This window comes from Notothenia rossii (assembly GCF_949606895.1).
Source record: "Notothenia rossii genome assembly, chromosome: 1".
NCBI lineage: Eukaryota > Metazoa > Chordata > Actinopteri > Perciformes > Nototheniidae > Notothenia > Notothenia rossii.
In genome coordinates, this window is record NC_136912.1 from 43395322 (window position 1) to 43417384 (window position 22063).

Consider the following 22063-nt stretch of genomic DNA (forward strand, 5'->3'; position numbering starts at 1 on the left):
TGGTCTTACAGGGGCCGGTGAGCCAGATTGTACTCTCTCCATAGTGCCTATTCAAGTAAAGTCTAAGAAGGGACATGAAACATTAATAACATATGCCTTCCTGGATCCTGGGAGCTCAGCATCATTCTGCACGGAGCGGCTGATGAACAAACTGAATCTCAGGGGAAGAAGAACAGACATTCTCCTTCGGACAATGGGTCAGGAGAAAATAGTTGGAAGTCACATTGTTTCTGACCTGCATGTGGCTGGATTAGACAGCAGTCATTATTGTGAGCTGCCTGACACCTACACCCAGAAAACTATGCCAGTTCATCAAGGCAACATTCCTTGGCAGAAAGACCTTCAGAGATGGCCTCACCTGAAACATGTAATGATTACTGAGATTGATTCAGATGTGGACCTGTTGATTGGGACTAATGTTCCTGAGGCACTGGAGCCATGGGAAGTTATTCGGAGTGTAGACGGGGGCCCATATGCAGTCAAAACTATGCTGGGTTGGACTGTCAATGGACCTCTCAGAGGAGACAGGAGTAGTGAAATGACTTGTGGACAGCCAGATGTCACTGTCAATAGGATATCCGTTGCAAGCCTTGAAGATCTGTGGAAGCAGCAGCTAAAGGCTGATTTCCCTGAATGCAGTCAGGATGAGCAGATGGGACCGTCAAGAGAGGACTGTCACTTTATGGAGTACGTCACAAAGTCTGCTAAGTTGATGGATGGCCATTACTGTATTGGCTTACCTTTAAGGAAAAGGGATGTTAGTATGCCAAACAACAGGAGAGTAGCAGAACAACGTACACTGAACCTCAAGAGAAGGTTTGATAAAGATGTTTCATTTCATGCTGATTACACCGCTTTCATGAATGACATCCTTTCGAAGGGCTATGCAGAGAAAGTGCCAGTTGTGGATCTGGAACGCAGTGACGGCAGGGTGTGGTATATACCACACCATGGTGTATACCACCCAAAGAAGAAAAAGATCAGGGCCGTATTTGACTGTGCAGCTACATTCCAGGGAACATCGCTGAATGCGCAGCTCCTACAGGGACCAGATCTTACCAGCACACTGGTTGGAGTCATGACAAGATTCAGAAAGGAACCTGTTGTACTAATGGCAGACATTGAAGCCATGTTTCATCAGGTTCGAGTACCAGCTGAGGATTCAGATCTGCTGAGGTTTCTCTGGTGGCCAAATGGAGATCATCATCATCAGAACTTAGAAGAGCACAGAATGGTTGCACACCTGTTTGGAGCTACATCGTCGCCAAGTTGTGCTAGTTTTGCCCTTAGAAAGTGTGCAGAGGACCATCAGGAGCAGTTCAGCCCCAAAGTAATCAACACCGTCCTGCACAATTTCTATGTTGATGATAGTCTAACATCTGTGGTCTCAGAGGAAACGGCAGTGGCACTCTATCATGAACTTTGTGCACTTTGTGCTCAAGGGGGCTTTCATCTCACAAAGTGGATTAGCAACAGACGTATCGTACTTGCTGCTATACCTTCGATGGAGAGAGCAAAAGAAGTTAAGGATCTGGACTTGGATAATGACACACTCCCTGTGGAAAGAGCATTGGGCGTACAGTGGTGTGTTGAGTCAGATGTCTTTAAGTGCAAGATCATGATCAAGGACAAACCCATAACCAGAAGAGGGATCCTTTCCATGGTTAGCTCAATATTTGACCCATTAGGAATATTGGCACCTGTGGTCCTATCAGCCAAGATGATTCTTCAAGACTTGTGCAGAAGAGAACTTGGTTGGGATGATATTATACCAGCCTCAGCTGCACAAGAGTGGAAAAGTTGGCTGAAGGAGCTCTGCAATCTCGAAGAGTTTAGAGTTGACAGATGCCTAAAACCGGTGGATTTTGGGGAAGTGACCTCTGCTCAGCTACACCACTTCGCAGATGCAAGCAAAGACGGCTATGGAACAGTGACTTACCTGTTATTACATAACATCAAAGGACAAGTGCACTGTGTCTTCATTATGGGAAAAGCTAGAGTGGCCCCATTGAAACCAATAACCATCCCTCGAATGGAATTGACGGCTGCCGTGGTTGCAAGTCGTATGGACAAGATGTGTAGGAAGGAGCTGCAAATGCAACTTAAAGACTCCATCTTTTGGACTGATAGTACTTCCGTATTGAAGTACATCAGTAATGAGACCTTAAGGTTTCGAACCTTCGTCGCAAACAGGGTTTCAAAAATATGCAGCGTATCAAATCAATCAATCAATCAATCAATCAATGTTTATTTATATAGCCCAATATCACAAATGTTACATTTGTCTCAGTGGACTTCACAGTTTGTACAGAATATCAGTATGACAATACGACACCCTCTGTCCTTAGACCCTCACATCGTACAAGGAAAAACTTCCAGAGAAAACCCACAGTTTAAAGGGAAAAATGGGAGAAACCTCAGGGAGAGCAACAGAGGAGGGATCCCTCTCCCAGGACGGACAGACGTGCAATAGATGCCGTGTGTAAATTGAAAAGATAATACATTTGCAACATAGGTAGTCCAAATGTTTGGAAATGCATGTGTGTATAATAGGAAGATGAATCCACGAGGATATCCATCCAGGACTTATGATCCAGGACCACAGTGGAGATATGTTCCCACCGCAAGCAATCCTGCTGACTGGGCTTCCAGGGGAGTCAAAGTGGAAATGCTCCTGAAAGATGACACATGGGTGTCTGGACCTCAGTTTCTCAGTGGACCTGAAGAACAGTGGCCTGTGAACCCTGATGGCTCTGAAATGGCACCAGAAGACCCTGAGGTCAAGATAAGTCTGAATGTGAACGCTGTGCAGGTTGAAAAAGATATGGATGCTGTAACCCGATTGATCAATCACTTATTTTCTTGGATCCACCTGAAGAAGACGGTTGGTTGGATCCTTAGGTTGAAAAACCTGCTGCTGTGCCTTAGTCGGAAGAGGAAGCAATTGAGTCTGACTCTTGCTCAGTCTGGCTTGAATAAGGAACAACAAGACCGAGAGATAAAAAAGGAAATGCAGACTATCAAGGCTCAGGTGGTCTCTGGTTTTCTTTCTATTGAGGACCTCCGAAACGCTGAGAAAGAAATTATCTGCTTTTGCCAAAGAAAAAGGTTTCCTGATGAAATCAAAGGCTTGCAAAAGGGAGAAGGTGTCATGTCCAAGAAACTTATAGTGAAAGTTTATTCTTTATGTTAGAGTTGTCATGTCCCTTTGTCTTGTGCTTTATGTCTATGCCCTTAATTATTTCTTCCTCTCATTTCAGGCCTCCACACTCCCCGCCCCTTTCTGTCTCCTGCGTCCTTGATTATTTTCCCCGCCCTGATTGTTTACAACTGTGTCCCCTTTACCTGTGTATATATTGTGTTAGCTCCCTCCTGTTAATTGTCAGTTCGTTGTCTCTCGAAGACCTACGTATCGGCTTACCTCACGGACCTTTCACGGACCTATGCTATAGATCACGATTCTAGTTTTCCTCGAAAGAGTGTTTTGTTTTCTTTATTTTATTACTGTGCAAAATTCCAGTAAAGTCTTTATTTTGAAACGCTATCTGAGTCTGAGTTTTGAGTCGTGCAATTGAGTTCATGCCTCAGTGTTCACCCCTTGACAGAAGGTGTGAAAAGGACTAGTCACATCTACAAGCTCCACCCAGTACTTGAAGATGGTGTTCTGAGAGTGGGAGGACGTCTCAGTAGAGCAGCAATGCCTGAAGAATCTAAACATCCTGCTATATTGGCAAAAGACCTTCACATTTCTGACATCATTCTACGGCAAGTACACCAACATGTGGGACACGGTGGTCGTAACCACATGCTATCTAGCCTGCGACAAATATACTGGATTCCTGGTGCTAGTGTGGCTATAAGGAAAACCCTGTCAAAATGTATTGTTTGTCGGCGACTAAATGGAGCTCCAGGAATGCAGCAGATGGCAGATTTACCTCGAGACAGAGTCACTCCAGATGAACCTCCATTCACTCGTGTTGGAGTTGACTATTTTGGACCTTTTGAGGTCAAGCGAGGAAGGGGTACAGTTAAAAAGTATGGTGTTCTCTTCACATGCTTAGCAGTAAGAGCCATCCACATTGAAGTAGCTTCATCTTTGGATACAGATTCCTTTGTTAATGCTCTTCGACGCTTCATCGCAAGAAGTGGACAAGTATTGGAATTACGCTCAGATAATGGAACCAACTTTGTCGGAGCTGAGCGTGAATTGAGAGAGGCAATAGAAAAGTTGAATATTGCTAAAATCAATAACACCCTCCTTCAGAAAGGAATAAAGTGGACTTTCAATCCCCCTACTGGATCCCATCATGGAGGAGTATGGGAAAGGTTGATCAGATCTGTGAGGAAGGTTCTGAATTCCAGCCTGAAGGCACAGAACCTTGATGAAGAGTGTCTTCACACGGTTCTTTGTGAAGCTGAATCCATCATAAACAGCCGTCCCATAACGAGAGCATCCACAGATCCCAATGACTTGGAAGCACTAACCCCTAACTATCTGTTGCTGCTAAAAACCAAGCCATCTTTTCCACCTGGACTGTTTCGTAAAGAGGACATATATGCTCGTCGAAGATGGAAACAAGTTCAGTACATCTCAGACTTGTTTTGGAAACGATGGATTAAGGAGTACTTGCCTCTACTCCAGGAGCGACAGAAGTGGTCAAATGTCAAGCGCAACTTCATACCAGGAGATATTGTGCTCATAGTCGATGACTCAGCACCTCGCAATTCATGGCTTACAGGAAGGATTGTACAAACCATTCCAGACAGAAGAGGACTTGTACGTCAGGTGCGAGTGAAGACAAAAACTAGCCATCTGGACAGGCCTATCACAAAGATCTGCCTTCTACAGGAAGCAGAAGAGCCGTGAGGAAATTAGTGGGTTATTGAACTTCATAGACCTTGACATTGTCGTTTTTTCCGACGTGATAGTAAAGATCACTCCTTCATAGGCTAACAAATTATATATTTAATTTTATTTTCTATTTTTTGCCTAAAGAAGAAAAGGACACTTTAACAAAGGACGTTTTTATCCTTAAAAGTTTTTTCCTTGATTGTCTCCTACATAATTTTTCAGTTGTGTAATTATTATGTTGATATAATTAGGGGCCGGAATGTAGGAGCCACATATGAAGCCATTTCTGTGTTTGTTACGATACATGTTTTTTGAGTCACTATAGGTGGTGGGCGTGTCATTGGATTTGTGTGATGACGTTTGTGCTTATATCCGGTTGCTTTTACCTGCGCACTTGGTAATAGATGGGGGGGTGAGCTAGAGAAGGACAATTTTTGTTGAACGCACGCACGCATGCATGCACGCACGCACGCATATGGATATGGAATATTGCATTTTTGCTTTGCAAATAAAAGGTCAAACGCATACTGTGTTGGAAAGACTGAGTTTGTGCGCGTTCACTATGTTTTTTCTCTTGTTTAGTCCCTCGCGGCACTTTGTTTAAGATTACTGCCGCAATACTATGTTAACACTTTTCTCGTTCTTAATGTAGACTATATTTAGGGTCGATATGTGTTGACTTTACTTTAAAATAGCAGATCACTGTGATAGGATATAGTTCGGCTTAGTGAAAGTGTGTCTCTTCCTTGGAGGAGCAGCATCGGCCGGACTCCGCTGCTCCTCCGTGCAGAGAGTCTGCAGCGGTGCGTGTCAGCGACGTGCAGTCAGGGGAGGCACGGATTGGCTATCGGGAGAGTCGGGACTTAAACGCCGCGGCTTTCTGGCTAGTACTTAGCATGTGGGGCGGGAGAGCTTTGATCCCCATCGACAATGGTGATTCTAGAGTCTGTGGGGGCCCCTCGAACCAAGCAAGGCAACGAAACTTAAAATTAGAAGCAGCATTTTACGGCGCGCTATGCATGGGGCCGCCTTGAGGGGGTTTCCTGACATGTCGTTGCAGTAAATTAAAGGGTGTTTCATGTTGTCGTTGCTGTGGACCTTCTTAATACCTTGAAAATTCCGTTTAATACTTTTTAATAGCCTTCATTTTCGCTAAATTGATTTATCAACTTTTAATACTTTTTAAGACCCCGCGGACACCCTGAGAATGCTCAGGGGTGCCCAACCAGTCGCGATCGACCGGTCGATTGAGGGATTGACCAATCACAATCCAATCAAATCGCATCAACTTCAGTTCGTACTGTAACTGTCATCACCGCCGTTAAAAAGTAACAAGCAACTGAAGCAAGTGCAATTATGGAGGATGGAGATTTGGAGTATTTCATAAAAAATAATTTTACTAAACTTCCACTACAGCAGCAACTAAAATTTAAATCTGATGACAGGCCAATGCCCAAACTGGAGCTGTGTACAGAGAGGGGGAAAAAAGGAGCGAATCGGACGTAAAACTTTAAATAATAAACAGCGGATTTCTAACATTTGACATTTTATTTGGCCGGACTGGGTCAGTTTCCAGGGCTGAATTTTAGTCCCAGTCCGCCCCTGCCCGGACCTATAATCAATACATTAATAGGGGATTTCAATTTTGACGGGGCGATTATATTTTAACCGCCGCCGACAGGGGGCGAAAGAGACGAGTGAGCGATACAGGGAGAGAAACACAGAAGAAGAGATGAGAGCACGGCAGAGAGAAGCGGAGAGGAAAGTGAGTGAAGAATAATTAGCGATACAGGGAGAGAAGCGGAGAGGAGGGTGAACAGGCGTGTTAGCGGCAGACAGGGAGAGACAAATAATTACACATGGCGCTCTCCAAGAAGAGGAAAGTGGACAGTGAGAACAGAGGATTCACACTTGTATTTCATGATCCCCAAAAGGATTCACACTTGTATTTCCGGATCCACACTTGTGTTTTTCAATGCACACACAAATGTTTTCCGTTTCATATACATGTAAATAAAATCCAAATACAGAAAAAAGTTTGACATGTATTTTTGATCCTCACATATTTGTTTTCCGTTTAAAACTGGGGTTACGTACTGTAACCCAGTTTCTATGAGTATAGGCGCAGCCCTCGAAGGCTATCGCTATTGGGTAATCTCCACTGCACGTGTGCAGCACTGACAGACTTAATCCACGCCCACCTATGACGTGGGCCCCACCTCCGGGCTCACTTCCGTATAAATAGGAAGTAGGCCCTACAATCCACTCCCACACAACAGCTTTTCTTCAGCTATTGGTGCCAGTGGGGCCCGAACCTTAGAGGGCTGCGCCTATACTCATAGAAACTGGGTTACAGTACGTAACCCCAGTTCTATATCGTATAAGACTTCGCCCTCTAAGGCTATCGCTATTGGGTTAAGGGCGAAGCAGGATGTAGTCTACGCCCCACTGGTTCCGTCCGTTACCAGAAGCACAAAACACACCTACTCAGTTAATAACCCATGTCCATTTCGCCATGCGTAATGGAGCATCACATTCCCAGGGAATATAGCATTACAAAATGAATATTCTCCATCAGGGAACGAAGGTAGGCTTAACTAGGCTACTGGAGGAATGACGCTCTCCATTTGGCTGTGTAAGACGCCCCCGGGTGGACGCGGCCCTAGATCCCTGAATAGTACAACAACATCGTGAGAGAGGCCAAGCCCCTCTAAGTGTTCCCGTTCAAGGGCCATGCCCACAAACGTTGGCCTAACACTGGGTGACCGCTGATCGCTCCCTCCACCTGGGATAGAGCATCCCTGCGCCAAGGAATTTCCCACGGTCTCCCTGACAGCAACCGCTGTACGCATGGAAACCAGGACGCTCCCGTGCGCTCCGGGGCTATTAAGACCGCTATCAGTCGCTCCTCCTGCACTCGGTCCAGGAACCGAGGGATCAGAGGGACTGGTGGGAAAGCGTACAGTAACACCCTGGGCCAAGGTCTGTGTGCGAACGCGTTCACCCCCAGAGGGGGGTGATCCTGCCTTCTCAGGGAGAACCAGAGAGCAAATTGCGCGTTCCCGCGTGCAGCGAACAGATCCACCTCCGCTCTCCCGAACCTCCTCCACACCTGGGAGACCAGCTCGGGGTGGAGACTCCAGTCCCCTTGTCGAGGACCTCCTCTGGACATGAGGTCTGCCCCTCTGTTCAGCTCGCCGGGAATATATACTGCTCTGACAGAGAGTACGTGTGTGCGCGCCCAGCACAACAGCCGCCTGGCTGTGTTCAGCAGCTGCGATGATCGTACACCTCCCTGACGATTTATGTAGGGTACCGCTGCCTTTTTGTCTGTTCGAATCAACACATGATGATTACACAGTAACGGGGTGAAGTGCTGGATTACTCTCCATACGGCGAGTAATTCCAGCGCGTTTATATGAAGGGACATGTGAGGCGGCCACTGTCCCCCCACTGCCTGCGACATGCATGTTCCCCCCCACCCTGATAGCGATGCGTCTGTAAACACCGAGGTGTGTGACGTCACTCTGCCGAGGGGAACCCCCACTGACAGGACGTGGGGATTTTTCCAGTAGGTCAGATCTAAACCTACGGACAGAGGAATGTACACCATGCGTCTCTTCTGACGCACGGGGTTGATGCGCAGGCGAATAAACCACCTCTGAAGTCTCCTCATGTGAAGGAGACCCAGGGGAATCACCACGTGACCAGCTGACATCATGCCCAACAGCTGCATCACAGAGAGGGCTGTCACCACCCTGCCGGGTGTGACGCGCCTGAGGAGAGCTGTCAGATTCTCCACTCTCCGCTGTGAGAGTCGTGCTCTCATGCGGGCTGAGTTGAATTCCACTCCCAGTTAAATGATAATCTGGGAGGGAAGAGGACAGCTCTTCTTCCAATTGATCATGAAACCCAGGCCTGACAGGTGAGATACGAGTTGTACCGTCTGTAAAGCAGCTTCCTCTCTGGAGCGAGCCAGCAACAGCAGGTCGTCCAGATAAAATAACACTCTCATCCCTCCTCTGCGTAGCGGCTCCAGTGCCGTCTCCACACACTTTGAAAAAGTGCGTGGAGCCAGGGAATATCCGAACGGCAGTCGATTGAACTGGTACGCTATTCCCTGGAATGAGAAACGCAGGAATTTCCTGTGTTTTGGGATGATGGTTATGTGGAAGTAAGCATCCTTCTGTTCTATGGAGGTGCACCAATTTCCCTGGTGAACACACTCCATTACCTGTTTGATTGTCAGCATATGAAACGGTCTTTTCCGTATCACTCTGTTGAATGCTGACAGATCTAGGATGGGTCTCATCCCCCCGGTCTTTTTCGGGGGGAGTAAAACCCCCGATCTTCTTCCCCTTGAGGAACCCTGGAAATTGCTCTCTTTTACAGGAGTTTCCGCAGCTCTGACTGGAGCGCAAGACACTGTTCTTGGGATGACAGGAGTGTGTCCTGAATCCCCTCGAACTGTGGGGGGGTAAGGCAAATTGCAGAGAGTACCCTCTGCTGATCAGCCTACTCATCCATCCGTCCATTAAACATAGCCGCCTCCACTCGGAGCACCGCTCTGAGAGCGGGCGTACCTGTTCTTGTTGTGCTGTGGTAGTCATGGTGACAAGCCATGCCAGAGCCCTTGCCGATGTTGCCTGTGAAGCAACCCAAGGGGGGCCCCGCCCTAAAGGGCTGTGAAGGGGTCTCCACACGCTGCATCACACACCGACTCTCATCCTGTCTTTGTTTAGGAGAAGGCTCATAAACAGGACCCTGAGGCGTGTTTACGCTCCAACTCTCGGAGGTGTGTGCAGTGCTATTCACCTCGTGCGTAATAGCCGCGCTAGGCTTAATACGACTGTGTGTAGACACAACTGGGACAGAGCAAAAAACCGCGCTGCTTGTTACCCGAAAGGATAGAAGCAGCCGATTTAAATGTCAAGCCCTGCTGTCTTTTAACCGACTGGTTAAATACCGCAGGCTAATACAGCGAGCCTTGCTGCTTGCTAACCGACAGATTAGAAACAGCTGGCTCAAACGGCGAGTCCCTCTGTTTGTTAACCCACAAGTTAAAAACAGATGGATTATGCAACGAGTCCTGCTGCCTTTTAACCAATAGATTAATGGCAGCCGGCCTGACTAGTGTGGGGGACATGTGAGACACAGTTGCTCCAGACACACTGTTGAGATTTGAATCATTTTTATTAACAATTCTTTCTTCCCACATAACCCCCCCAAAGAGTCATCTTCGGTTCTGTTTCCTCTGAGGTTCTCTCGGAGGAGCAGACCAGAAGCGGGGGTTCTTCGTTTTCCTCCGACTCATCGCCTGCAGATCCTGTCTCTGTGGCGGAGGAGCGGAGACCTGGGACGGAGCCCCTGCAGCTGCCGAAGGGCGATTCTGGCGCCGTTGCTTATCTCGCCGCTGCCCCCGTTGAGACTGTTGCGGGGGCTGCGGGTGCTGTCGTTGCTGTCGCCGAGGACATTTTTCCTGAAGCCGGCTAGCGTGACGCCTTATGTCGTCTGTCTGCTCTGCCGCAGACTTCATAGCCTCCACCTTGGTGTGGAACTGTGGACCAAACAGTCCGTCTGGACTGATTGGAGCCTCCAGCAGATCCTTTCCTGCACCCTCCGGTATAGACCCCTGCTGTAGCCAGAGGTACCGGTGGACCTGTGTCGCCCACGCTGCAATTCGCGCCTGCGTGACTGCGACTGCTGCGCACAGGGTAAGTGCAGTACTGGCCGCCTTACCTATCTCCTCAGCCTCCACTGAGGACATAGTCTTTGACTGTTCGGACACTTCCACCATGGAGTTTTGACAGCAACGCTATGTTGTTCGCCGCCGCTGACGCCTGAAACGCACACTGGTGCATGCGGTCAGTCTGTCGGGTGACAAACCGATCTTTGGGGGCAGCCAACAGGGGTTGCCGTCCGGTAACCATGCTGGCCTGCTTAGCCCCAAAGAACGCTGTGAGGTTCGGCTCTAGAGGAGGCACGGTCGGAAAATTCACATCCGTGAATCCCTCCACTCTCGTGAGCGGCACGTATGTCCCTATCGGAGCCCTGATTGCTCCAGGGTCCGCCGCCGCCCCCCCCCTGGTACTTCCTTATGGCCGGGAAGCGTGGCCAGATCGGGTCACTCCTGACCCTGTGTACCCGGGAGAACACCCCGGACATATCATCCGGAGGCGAGCTCTCCTGAGCTAGGCGAACTGGGAGATTTCTCCAGACGGCCACCTTAGATATAATCTCCGGGAGTTCCAGGAGAATCCCGCCAATCGACGGCAACGCCGTGGTGGCGGAGATAGGGATCACTGGATCATACACCGGACCTACACCGGGCCCCATACCTGTCTCCTCCGTCCGGAGTGGAGAGATGATGGGGGAATCACCCGGTGATCCCTGAATGGAGGGGACGTAGTCTTCCGACTCGTGCCCGCCATTCGGATCCAGGAAGTCAAGGGCTTTGTCCCCGGAGTACTCCTCCTGGACGGGCCAATCGTCCTCGGCAGCCGCAGCAGCGAGAGCGTCCGCTCTCTGCTGTCTGAGGGCCAGCGGGAGACGGGCACAATGCGAGCATGATACCCCGGGAGTGAGAGCAGCGTTCGCTTGCTCTATTCCCAGGCAGGACTCACACTGTGAGTGCCTGTCAAAGCTCATAATGTAGCCCGACCCGCATCCGAGGCAATCCCTGACACAACCTTGACTTTCCTGCCCAGTCTCCATTTTACCAGAAAAACAAAGCTTTTTAGGAGGAATGTTTGCTTTTTAGTAAGTAGCTCTTAAAATAACTTGTTTTGCCTGACGATGCTTCTGCAACGGAGTGCTGAAGAAAAGTGGGAGTGGATTGTAGGGCCTACTTCCTATTTATACGGAACACAACCTCCTCATTGTGTTTCCTCACCGCAATCCTGTGGGCGTCCTCCAGCTGCGTAGCAGTTGCTTACTTGGGGCGATAAAACAATCGCCCCTCTGGTATTAGTTTTGAGGATGCTGATTGGCTCAGGCTACATTTTATGACATACGTTCATATCTTTATTCAGCAATTGGCTAACCTTCTACAGAAACTCGCCTCCGTGGGGCGATTTCTCCATCACCCCAGCACTGAATTTCAGTCATACAGTGCACTAGGAAAAGCGTATATATTGCGCAAATTATTTTTAAATCATGTTTTACACATATTTCTGGGTGCATTTCATATTTTAAACACAAAGATATTGACAATTGATATAATTAATTATTATTATTATTATTAATAATAATAATGTTTTTGTGTGTGGTTTAGGGAGGGCTGCGCCCTATCGCCCCCTATGGGCCAGCCGCCACTGTGTGATTCACACGCTTGGGAAGTAACGGATTACATGTGATGGGGTTACAGTATGTAATCAGGATAGTTAACTGTATTCCCTTACAGTTACATTAAATAAAGACTTTACAGATTTTTTAAAAATGGGTTTACAGCAGGATTACAGTGTTACAACATATTTTTAAATAAAGAACGAAATATTATAGGTAGACTGTAGACGTAACTATAAACTGCCTGAGTTTTCTTTATGGTTTAAATCTAGGCTATTTTAATTATTCTTTATGTAAAGTAGGAAAACAAAAATACTGTGTATGCTTTTAATTCATGTGTTAAACAAACACATTTGTAAACTATACTATTCTGTTGGCCTATATTTTAAGAGGACACATTTTTGATTCTAAATATCTTGGTTTCTTCTTTGATGTTGTTCTGTTGTCTTACATTGACACTTAAGTAACAAACATTGATGCTTATTTTCCCTTGTATTTATTTGCATTGCATTTGATATTGACGTAACCAGTAACAGGAAGTAACAGAAAGTAATCAGGTTACATTACTTTTATGTTTTGATACTCAGATTAAGTTACTGATTACATTTACATTTTTTAAGTTACTTAATACATTTTAAAAGTAACCCTCCCAACCCATGGTGAATCCCCTGGTGATATAGGAAACATAAAGAGTTGGTTTACCAAAACAAGAAGTACACTTTTTTTCTTCTCACTCACCACTGGTGGTTTTTGATTATCTTTCATTTGGGTTCGTAAGTACAACACATTTGTTTTTCTTGGCAACAGGCTTTAAGTTAAGTTTAACCAACATAACATCCTTTAACTACTTAGGCGGAGACAGTAATCCCTGAGAAAGATAGGTCAATACTTGGACAAAGAAAACCAAAACTTCAAGACTAGATATAAAGATATGATTAATGCCACTGTGTCTCATGCATCAATGTCAGTACCAAGTCTGTATTTCTTCCACTAACACTGTATAACACAAACTTTTGGTAAAAGTGAGAAAGGAATAAATTAGTTGGTTAAAGTGTTCGGTTCCTTTCCCTTAAACATTCACAGAGGAAAATGTTTCTCTTCAAGTCTTCTGAAAATATTTGTGTGTGTGTGTGTGTGTGTGTGTGTGTGTGTGTGTGTGTGTGTGTGTGTGTGTGTGTGTGTGTGTGTGTGTGTGTGTGTGTGTGTGTGTGTGTGTGTGTGTGTGTGTGTGTGTGTGTGTGACTCTACCTCCAGCATGGAGCCTGGAGGGTGGGGGGCTGCAGGGTGGTAGCCCACCTCCTGCACCTCATCCCGGGGACGGTCTGAGTTCTTCCCAAAAATAACATGGTCATCGCGAGAGCCAGGAGGCAAGGAGACAAAACAATCACATGACCTGGGTGGTTCTGTCATCCTGTGATGAAAAGAGAAAGAACAACATAATGACATACAAATAATGTTTGCTGAACTACCTCATGTAAAAAAAACATGACTTCCTTATCACAAGGCTCTGAAAACGCATCCACACAACAGTAAAGGAAGAGCCCCCCTACACCCCCACCCAGCTTTTTGCAGAAAGTCAGATCCAGCCGATGCACTGCCCATCCCTTTCACACAGGGATTAGGAGCAGCACTTTATTGACTGTAATCTTCACAAATCCCTCCGCCATATTGCTCTATTATCGCTCTTGTCTCGCATTTGCGACCATAAATCGCTTAACAAACCGGAAATACTGTCGCCGAAAAGTGCAATGCTCGCAGATGTAGCTGTGTTTGTTGTGAACAGTGTTTAATGCAGATTAGGCCTAACTGTCCACACTGTCCCGTGTCACTCCGCGGAGAGCAGCCTGACGCTTCGTGTCATTCCGCCTGTCTCTGGGGGTCGGGAAAACAGGGTGGACTTTGATGTATCTGTGAAATATAGCTATTGTATGAATGCTGCTGTTGTAAATGTTTACCTTGTCAATGGTGCGAGCGGCCGGCCGGCTGAGAGAAGGCAGGCTGGAGATACTGGTCACGTGACCAAGAAATCCAAAAGTGTGTACTTAAAGGTCTCGTGTCGTCTGGCCACAAGTAGACTGTTCATCTGACACTATGCAGATCACTGTCTGCCTCTCACAGAGCTGGAGGAGTACTCATATCTTGTACTTTAGTAAAAGTAGAAGTACCAGAGTGTAGGAATACTGTTACATGTAAAAATCCTGCATTCAAAATGTTACTCGATTAAAAGCACAAAAGTATTAGCATCAAAACATAGGGGAGACCAGGGACAGTTGCAACACTTTTTGGGCTTTTCCCCAATAAGTAAAAAAACATTTACAATAGGATAGCCATTTTGCTATATTATACATTATCAATATGTCAGCTACTGAAACAATGTATTTAAGATGTTTTTATTAAATAAGTACAGGTTGGAAAATGTATTTATTTATTTTTAAACTCAACTGTTACAACTGTCCTTGTGTACAGGGACAGTTGTCACACATGCCAGGCACGGTTGTAACATGTTAATAACGGTTACCTTTTTTCACACTACTACATGACAACAAATAGGGAAAGCTGTCAAATTCTAAGGCAACAAGATTTTAATGGGGTTTCACACATCCTCCAACAAACAATGAACAGGATAACAGATAACACACACAGCATCATCCTCTGTGAAGGATTAAATTGTTCTCTGAGAGGTGCTTCTACCTTAATTATGTAGACCTACCTCCTTTGAGCTGACACCATAATATAAATCAGCTGCCTCCATCAGATAGTCTCTCAAAAGCATCCCCTGCTCTGTTGAGAACACCTTCTTTGGTGTCCAGTAGCCTACTCTTGGGGGTGTTTGTGATCCCTGACTCTCCAACCTCAGCCTCTTTGTATGGAACCGGTACAGGGTGACATGGCATATATCCAGGGACTTTGCCACTTCCTTGAATTTACCCTTCTCAACTTCATTTGAGGCCCTCTGCAGCAGAGCAAGTGGCACTCCCCTGTCTGTCTTCCTCTTTCTGACATTTGGCATAGTGTAAACACACACACACACAAACACAAACACACACACACACACACACACACACACACACACAGACACACACACACACACACACACTTTAGGCCTACTGTACAGTATTTTATTCTGTTTATTTTTACAGGGACAATGCACACCAATCAACAATACAACTGTATGCTTGAATGAACAATTGATCATTCAAGCAAATGAGCCATCATTGTAAATGTGCCATGTTATAACCGTCCCGTTACAACCGTCCCAGGACCACCAGTCTTGCTTTCAACCCCTGTGAACCTGCCTGATTGCTAGCTTGACCCATATTTAGCTAGTTATATTTGTAGCTTACAAAAAAGTGATTCTAATAATGCTAGTTTGGATTCCTAGACATTTGAACTCAAGACAGTATCCAAAAAATACATCATATCATTTTAGTTAATATTTTACCTCAGAAACACACTTTTGCTGATATCTTACGCGAGAAATTCAAACGTGGCTCCTTTTTTTCTCAACGATCTTACCATTTAACTGCGCATGTGCAGAGTGAGTTTCATCACTCTAGCTTGTTTGTGATTGGAGATATTGAAGGTGTTACAACCGACCCATGTTACAACTGTCCCTGGTCTCCAAAGTAGCCTACCAAAAGTAAAATCAGTGGTGTACAGGAACTAAGTATATTTATTAAAGTACTGTACTTAAGTACAATTTTGGGGTACTTGTAGTTTACTTGATTATTATTATTATTATATTATTATTTTGTTTAAATTAAATGGTTTGCTACTTTGTACTTCTACCCCACTATATAATTCAGAGGTAAATGGTGTACTTTTACTCCATTACATTTATTTAATACCTTTAGTTACTGTGAAGATTTGAATTAATGATGTGAAATATAATCAATATTTAAATAAGACACTCTGGTACTTCTACTTTTACTTATATAGAAGTTCTGAGCACTTCTCCCACCTCTGAGTAAAAGTAGGCCTACTCGTTGTGCAGATTGGTCCATTTCAGAATAATATATATGATATGTTTTATAATGATTGATCATTAAAGTGTTCTCAAAGCTGGTAAAGGTGTTGCTAGTTTGAATGACTTTGTATACTGCAGGGCAGCTTGTGGATTGACTCCAGGTGGAACTAAAGTCTGATTTAAGAGATGATTATATTTCACATCATTCATCCAGATCTGTGAAGTAACTAAAGTAGTGGAGTAGAAGTACACAATTTACATCTGAATTGTAGTGGGTAGAACTTAGAAGTACAAAGTAGTAAGACATTGAAATAATAATATAATAATAATCAAATAAAGTACAATTTCCTCAAAATTCTACTTAAGTACATTACTTGAGTAAATCTACTTAGTTACTTTTCACCACTGCTTACAGGAGTTCAGTCACAGCCTATTACCATACCATATTTGACTTCTTCCTGACTTTTACTAGCCCATATTGTATGCTGCACTGTTGGAGGAGATTTTCATTGTCAACAATTTAGCTTTAGCTATTGTGCATTATGACAATAAAACCTTTGAATGACGTTGCACTTGTATACAGTTGGCTGAAGAAGTAGATTTTGCTCAGTTTCTGCTCTTACACCACACCACCACCACATGAATTACATAAATAAGGTTAACGAGAACTCAAATATGAAACTATAACTATATAATCTGTTTCATGAGGTGGATATGATTTTTCGTATTCTGGGGCCACTGTCCCGATCACAGTCTCCCTCTTACAGGAGTTCAGTCACAGCCTGCGACGTGGTGCAGCTATTCCTCAGGAATCTGCTAATTCATAGCCTGGACTGCTGTTAATTCTTATCATCTATTTAAAATGTCCATAGTGTATTTATTCCTGCATTTTATTTTCACCATTGTGCACTATTGTATGTCTTTAGTATCTTGTACGTTCCACTGTTGTGGGAGATTATTTTTGCCAACAATAATGTTTTAGCTATTGTGCATATGGCAATAAAACTATATATCTTTGAATGATGTTGCAATTCACTGAAGTTCATGGGAAACAGTTGGCTAAAGAAGTGTATTGGGATTAGCTTCTGCTCTTAAACCATGCACTCCACCACCACCACATTTAATATATAAAATAAGATTTAAAAAAAGAGAAGTAAAATATATAATAAGTGTCAGAAGGAGGATAAATACCAACCAAAGGGATTGTTTATAACCTAGCATCTTATTAACGGCATTTAAGTGATCAATTAAAGGCATTACTAAAATATGTTTGTCATTAATAAAGCTATTGTTTAAACCTTTGAACTTAAAGGTGGGGTATAGGTAATTCACTTCTGAAACACTTTTTGTTATATTCCATGGAAATGCTCTTAACATCCCGATAGCAATGAATATATTAAATGCTTTCACAACAAATAAATTGAAAAATGTCATCTGTGGAAGACGTAGTACTGTAAAAAGCACGACCAATCATCTGAGCCGGCCCGGCTAAAATAACTGGATGGCCTACCTGCCTGTCAGCCTTCCATCTGTGCACAAACTTATCTCGTGCCCTCATTGGTCATGTGCGCGTTCGTGTGTGTTGGAGGAGGGGCTCTGTAAGGAAGTCTGAAGGAAGTGGCAGATTTTTTCCGGTTGTGTACTTTCAAATTCTAGCCCACTCGAGCTGGTTTCTCCATTCTTACCTACCTTTAACATGGTTCCTATATGATAGAGTATTGGATTCTATCATTTTCGTTTTTTTACTGATTTTCATCAACTATGCTATAATATAATCTATATATGATATAATTCGTTTTACAGGGGCATTAGCAACATCTTTCCAGGGACTTCATATAAAAATAGCCTCTTGGCTTACTCTGGTGCATTTAAATAAATAAATAATGCTGCATTTTAGGAAATATAACATTTCATCAAATATAAATAATCAATGAATTACCACAAAATGTGTTATTCAGTATAGTAACTTAATAAATGTATTTACTATACATCTACTGATCATGGGTCTTTAAAACAACTGTTTGACACATAATGACACAGACTGAAAACGGTCAAAGAAACATGGATCTGCAGATATAACTTGATCATTTTGTAATGAACCTAGTAAAATTATGCAGAATGGCAGACAGTTACTGCAAATGACACTATTCAATAAATCGAATTGTGTTACTTTTGAGGTATTAATGAAACTTTCAACTAGCTATTTGTAGGACTATTTGTTTGCAGCAATTTGCAAAATAAAGATGATGTGTCTTTTTTTTTCCTTTTCAAGAAGTCACAGTTTTTGTACTATGAAACTACACCAGGATCACATGTTGGCTAATCAGTGTAATTAAAGTTGGGCGAATTCCTGTTTGTCAGTGGGTTTATGGAGTGGGTGTGTCCTATCGCCGGTGTTTCATTGAATTACTGTATGTTGTTGACACTTCCTGTCTGTGGGCTCAGTCTTTCCAGACACTTCCCAAAACGGTTCACCTGCTCTTTGCATTGATCAAATCTAAACTCCACTTAATCCTGCAGAGTTTTGAAAAGGTCAAACCACCCAAACTACGATCAGACACTTAGATCTGGTGGTTTCAAGAAATGCATTATTATATTTTCTCAAGTCAAATCCAGTGAAGGCGAATAAGTTTTCTTCAAGCTGCTAACATTATTGAACAGGTTCTCATGTCTTCCAGTCCCTGCTTCTTTCGATGGTCATATTTGTCTTATAATGTAATGTATATGCAGTATAAAGAAAGTCCAGTCAAAACGGTGCGTGTGGACACAGTGTCTGGATTGACACATTCAATCATTTTAATGACATTTAGTGTTTTTTGAACTTTTTCAACCATCTTTCTATCAAATTCATTTTCAGCCATACAAAGCTCATTGTTTCTAAACAGGCTGAAAAAACAACTAATCTAATCAAAGCTTCAAAGTCAATCATAAAAAGTTAGCTACTAGCTAGTAGTCATTGTAAAGCATTTAGCTGCTAAAGAGCTAGCATTTCAGTCAGGAGTTGGTGGAGACCACAGAACAGCTTCGGAGAATTTCCACATTATGATTATGAATGTATTCCTTTGGCAAGAAGTCAAGTTGCACTTTGAACCTATGTCTGTCCAAAATGTCATCACTTCATCCTCGTTGTTTCGAATTGCCGAACATAGCTTATACATTCTTGAGGTGTGGCCACGTGTTGCGATGTCGGAGTGACCTTGACATTGGGCCACCAAATTCGAGCAGTTCAAGTCCAAGTAGCTGTTTGAAGCTAAGGTGCTCCCGAGATATTGCGTTCACAAGAACAGGACGGAGGTGAGGTCAAAGTGACCTTGACCTTTGACCCCACAATTTAATCAGACCATCCAAGTACACATTTCCAATTTGAATACATTTCTGGCCACTGCTAATTCCAGCATAGATTTTTGAAAGTTTGCGAAAAATCTTGTGAGACAGTAAGTCTCACAAGATGACTGCCAACGACTCGTCTCAAACACAACTACAAAATGCCTTTCCCTAAATATCTTGCAAGAGTTTTGCAAATTGGGGGTTACCATTTAGACATCTGTGGTTTAGGTGTGCATAACAGATAGATGGTGTAGCATCATTTATGTCAGAACTGGAGAGTATTATTTCCCTGAAAGAAGAGAAAAAAACTGCATTTATGGCTGTTCTAGATAGAAAATATGTTTTGAATCTTCCCCCGACCGGCTTCATCCTGTTTATCTAATTGGTTGATGTGAGCCTGTTATTGACAGGTTGGTTCGTTGGTTTCGTCCAATCACCTGCCAAATATTGTTTTGTTTCCAATGACGGCTTCTCAAATGCTTTTATGTAACACATAACAATCTAGTGTTTCAGATTAGGTAAATAGACAACATAGAGTCAAACTAATGACTTCCCCCGCGTTAACAAGAGGAGACAACCAGGAATGTCAAGGATTCGGAACCTGTAACTACTTCTAGTAATAGAAACCCGCCCAACTGCATTTCAGAGACCGACAACATTCTTAGTAAGTCTGCGACCAAACCAGACTGCTGTCGTGTCCGTAACTATTGCTCATCAATATGCACGTCATAGGTACCATTCTTAAAACTGACTCATGTTGTTTCTTTTGGTGATGCAATCAGTTTTATGGCAGTAGTGTAATAACAGCTCACACGCACACTTGAGCGTAAAGGGAACAAGAGGTGCCTGAGACGCTCCAAAGGTTCGACAAGTGTTTTTGTTTTGAGAGTGAGCACCTGGACCCTATTGGCTTTCAGTTATGGCCAGATTTGTGGGAGGTGTTGAGATATATTCTGAAGCAGCATGGTGGTGAGTGCTGCTCACTGGTGGCTCACTAGGAATGCTGAAGGCAACAGGACAGAATTCTTGAGAGATTTCTGAGAAGACAACCTGTTACCTGAACAGCACTCGGCTACTTCCACACCCTCTCCGGCCTTTCATCTCCTGGAGCATGCTGACAAGCACTGCACATCCTGTCTGCCCTTGCACACAAACAGTAAAAACACCATGAGAAGTAAACACCCACCTGAGCCAAAGGCAGACACACCCAAACGAGACCTCGCACACATTTACAGTACGCACGCACACACACACACACACACACACACACACACACACACACACACACACACACACACACACACACACACACACACACACACACAAACACACACAACACACACACACACACACACACACACACACACACACACACACACACACACACACACACACGCACACACGCACACACACACACACACACACACACACACTAGGGAACTGAAACAAGCACAGACAGAGTGAAATTAAACAGACAAAACTTGTAAATACACCAATACATCATATCACGTTGACAACCAACAGTTGTGTTAAATAATTAATTGATGAAAAATGATTTAGAAACAAAAGTTATGGCCATGGGTTTATTGTCCTTTGCTTATCTTGTTAAAACACCTAAAAGCCTTAACAGATAAAGTAATATAAGATCAAATTGGTCCATCCTTCTGCAAGCGGGCGTTTACTTTTGTGTGGACAAGATCCGGCATTCAGCTGGCTGAGTGAACTCACATATCGACACACACACACACACACACACACACACACACACACACACACACACACACACACACACACACACACACACACACACACACACACACACACACACACACACACACACACACACACACACACACACACACACACACACACACACACACAAACCAACAAAGTGTTAAGCCAAAGATCACTCCTAGAGACACGCAGGCAAAGTGGCCCAGTTTGTAAGCCCATGTGAAGCAGAGGGCCGGCCGGGGGAAGATGAGGGGTGTTATGGGACGGAAACAGCTGGTGAGAAGCCCAGAGGATATTAATCTGAGGGGGAGACAGGATGGCAGGAGAGGCCGTCTAATAAAGCATGGTATTACTGCTGCAAAGGTGTGTGTGTATGTTTGTGTGTGAGTGTGTAAGTGTATGTCTGTCTGTTTGTCTTCCTGAAGGATTACTAAAGTACTGAGGTGAGTTAGAAAAACCTTTGCAGTCTGTGTGTCTATCTGGCTACGACTAACTATATGTTCTAAATTAAAAAAATAAGTTCTCACTTCTTATTACAAATGTGGGGACATTTCGTATTCAGTGTTAACTGTTACGAAATCTGTGATCATCATCCGATAAATCCAGCAAGGCGCATTAAAGTTTTACAACCCTTCAAAAACAAAAAAGGGTTTTTGAAAATTAGATAAAATAAAGCAATCCAAATGTTCACTGAGCAATTAAAGTTCTGGTTGAAAGGAGTTGGAAGATGGGAGGGGAAGCTGGGCGGCATCAGTCGCACAGACACAGTAATGACGGCGCCACTGCTGTTTAACAATCAAAGATGGGAGGCGGGGGCTCGCAAGGAAGTCTCTCCTCGAAAAATACAGGTGTTTGGTACAATCAAAGCGCAGCTTGCAGAAATGACTGGGTTTGAAGTT

General features: G+C 44.1%; 1 protein-coding gene across 5 annotated transcripts in view; it reads right to left on the reverse strand.

Annotated features, from left to right (window-relative positions):
- Positions 1-14227, reverse strand: part of scrn2 (secernin 2) — a 37623-nt gene extending 23396 nt beyond the window's left edge. For all 5 annotated transcript variants that reach the window (XM_079666724.1, XM_079666723.1, XM_079666725.1 and 2 more), the window contains exons 1-2: positions 14092-14227; positions 13385-13547 (exon numbers count right to left, since the gene is read on the reverse strand). In XM_079666724.1, the coding sequence (XP_079522850.1) occupies positions 13385-13546 (162 nt within the window). In that variant the 5' untranslated portion in view covers position 13547; positions 14092-14227. The remainder of the gene's footprint in view (positions 1-13384; positions 13548-14091) is intronic.
- Positions 14228-22063: the final 7836 nt, after the last annotated feature.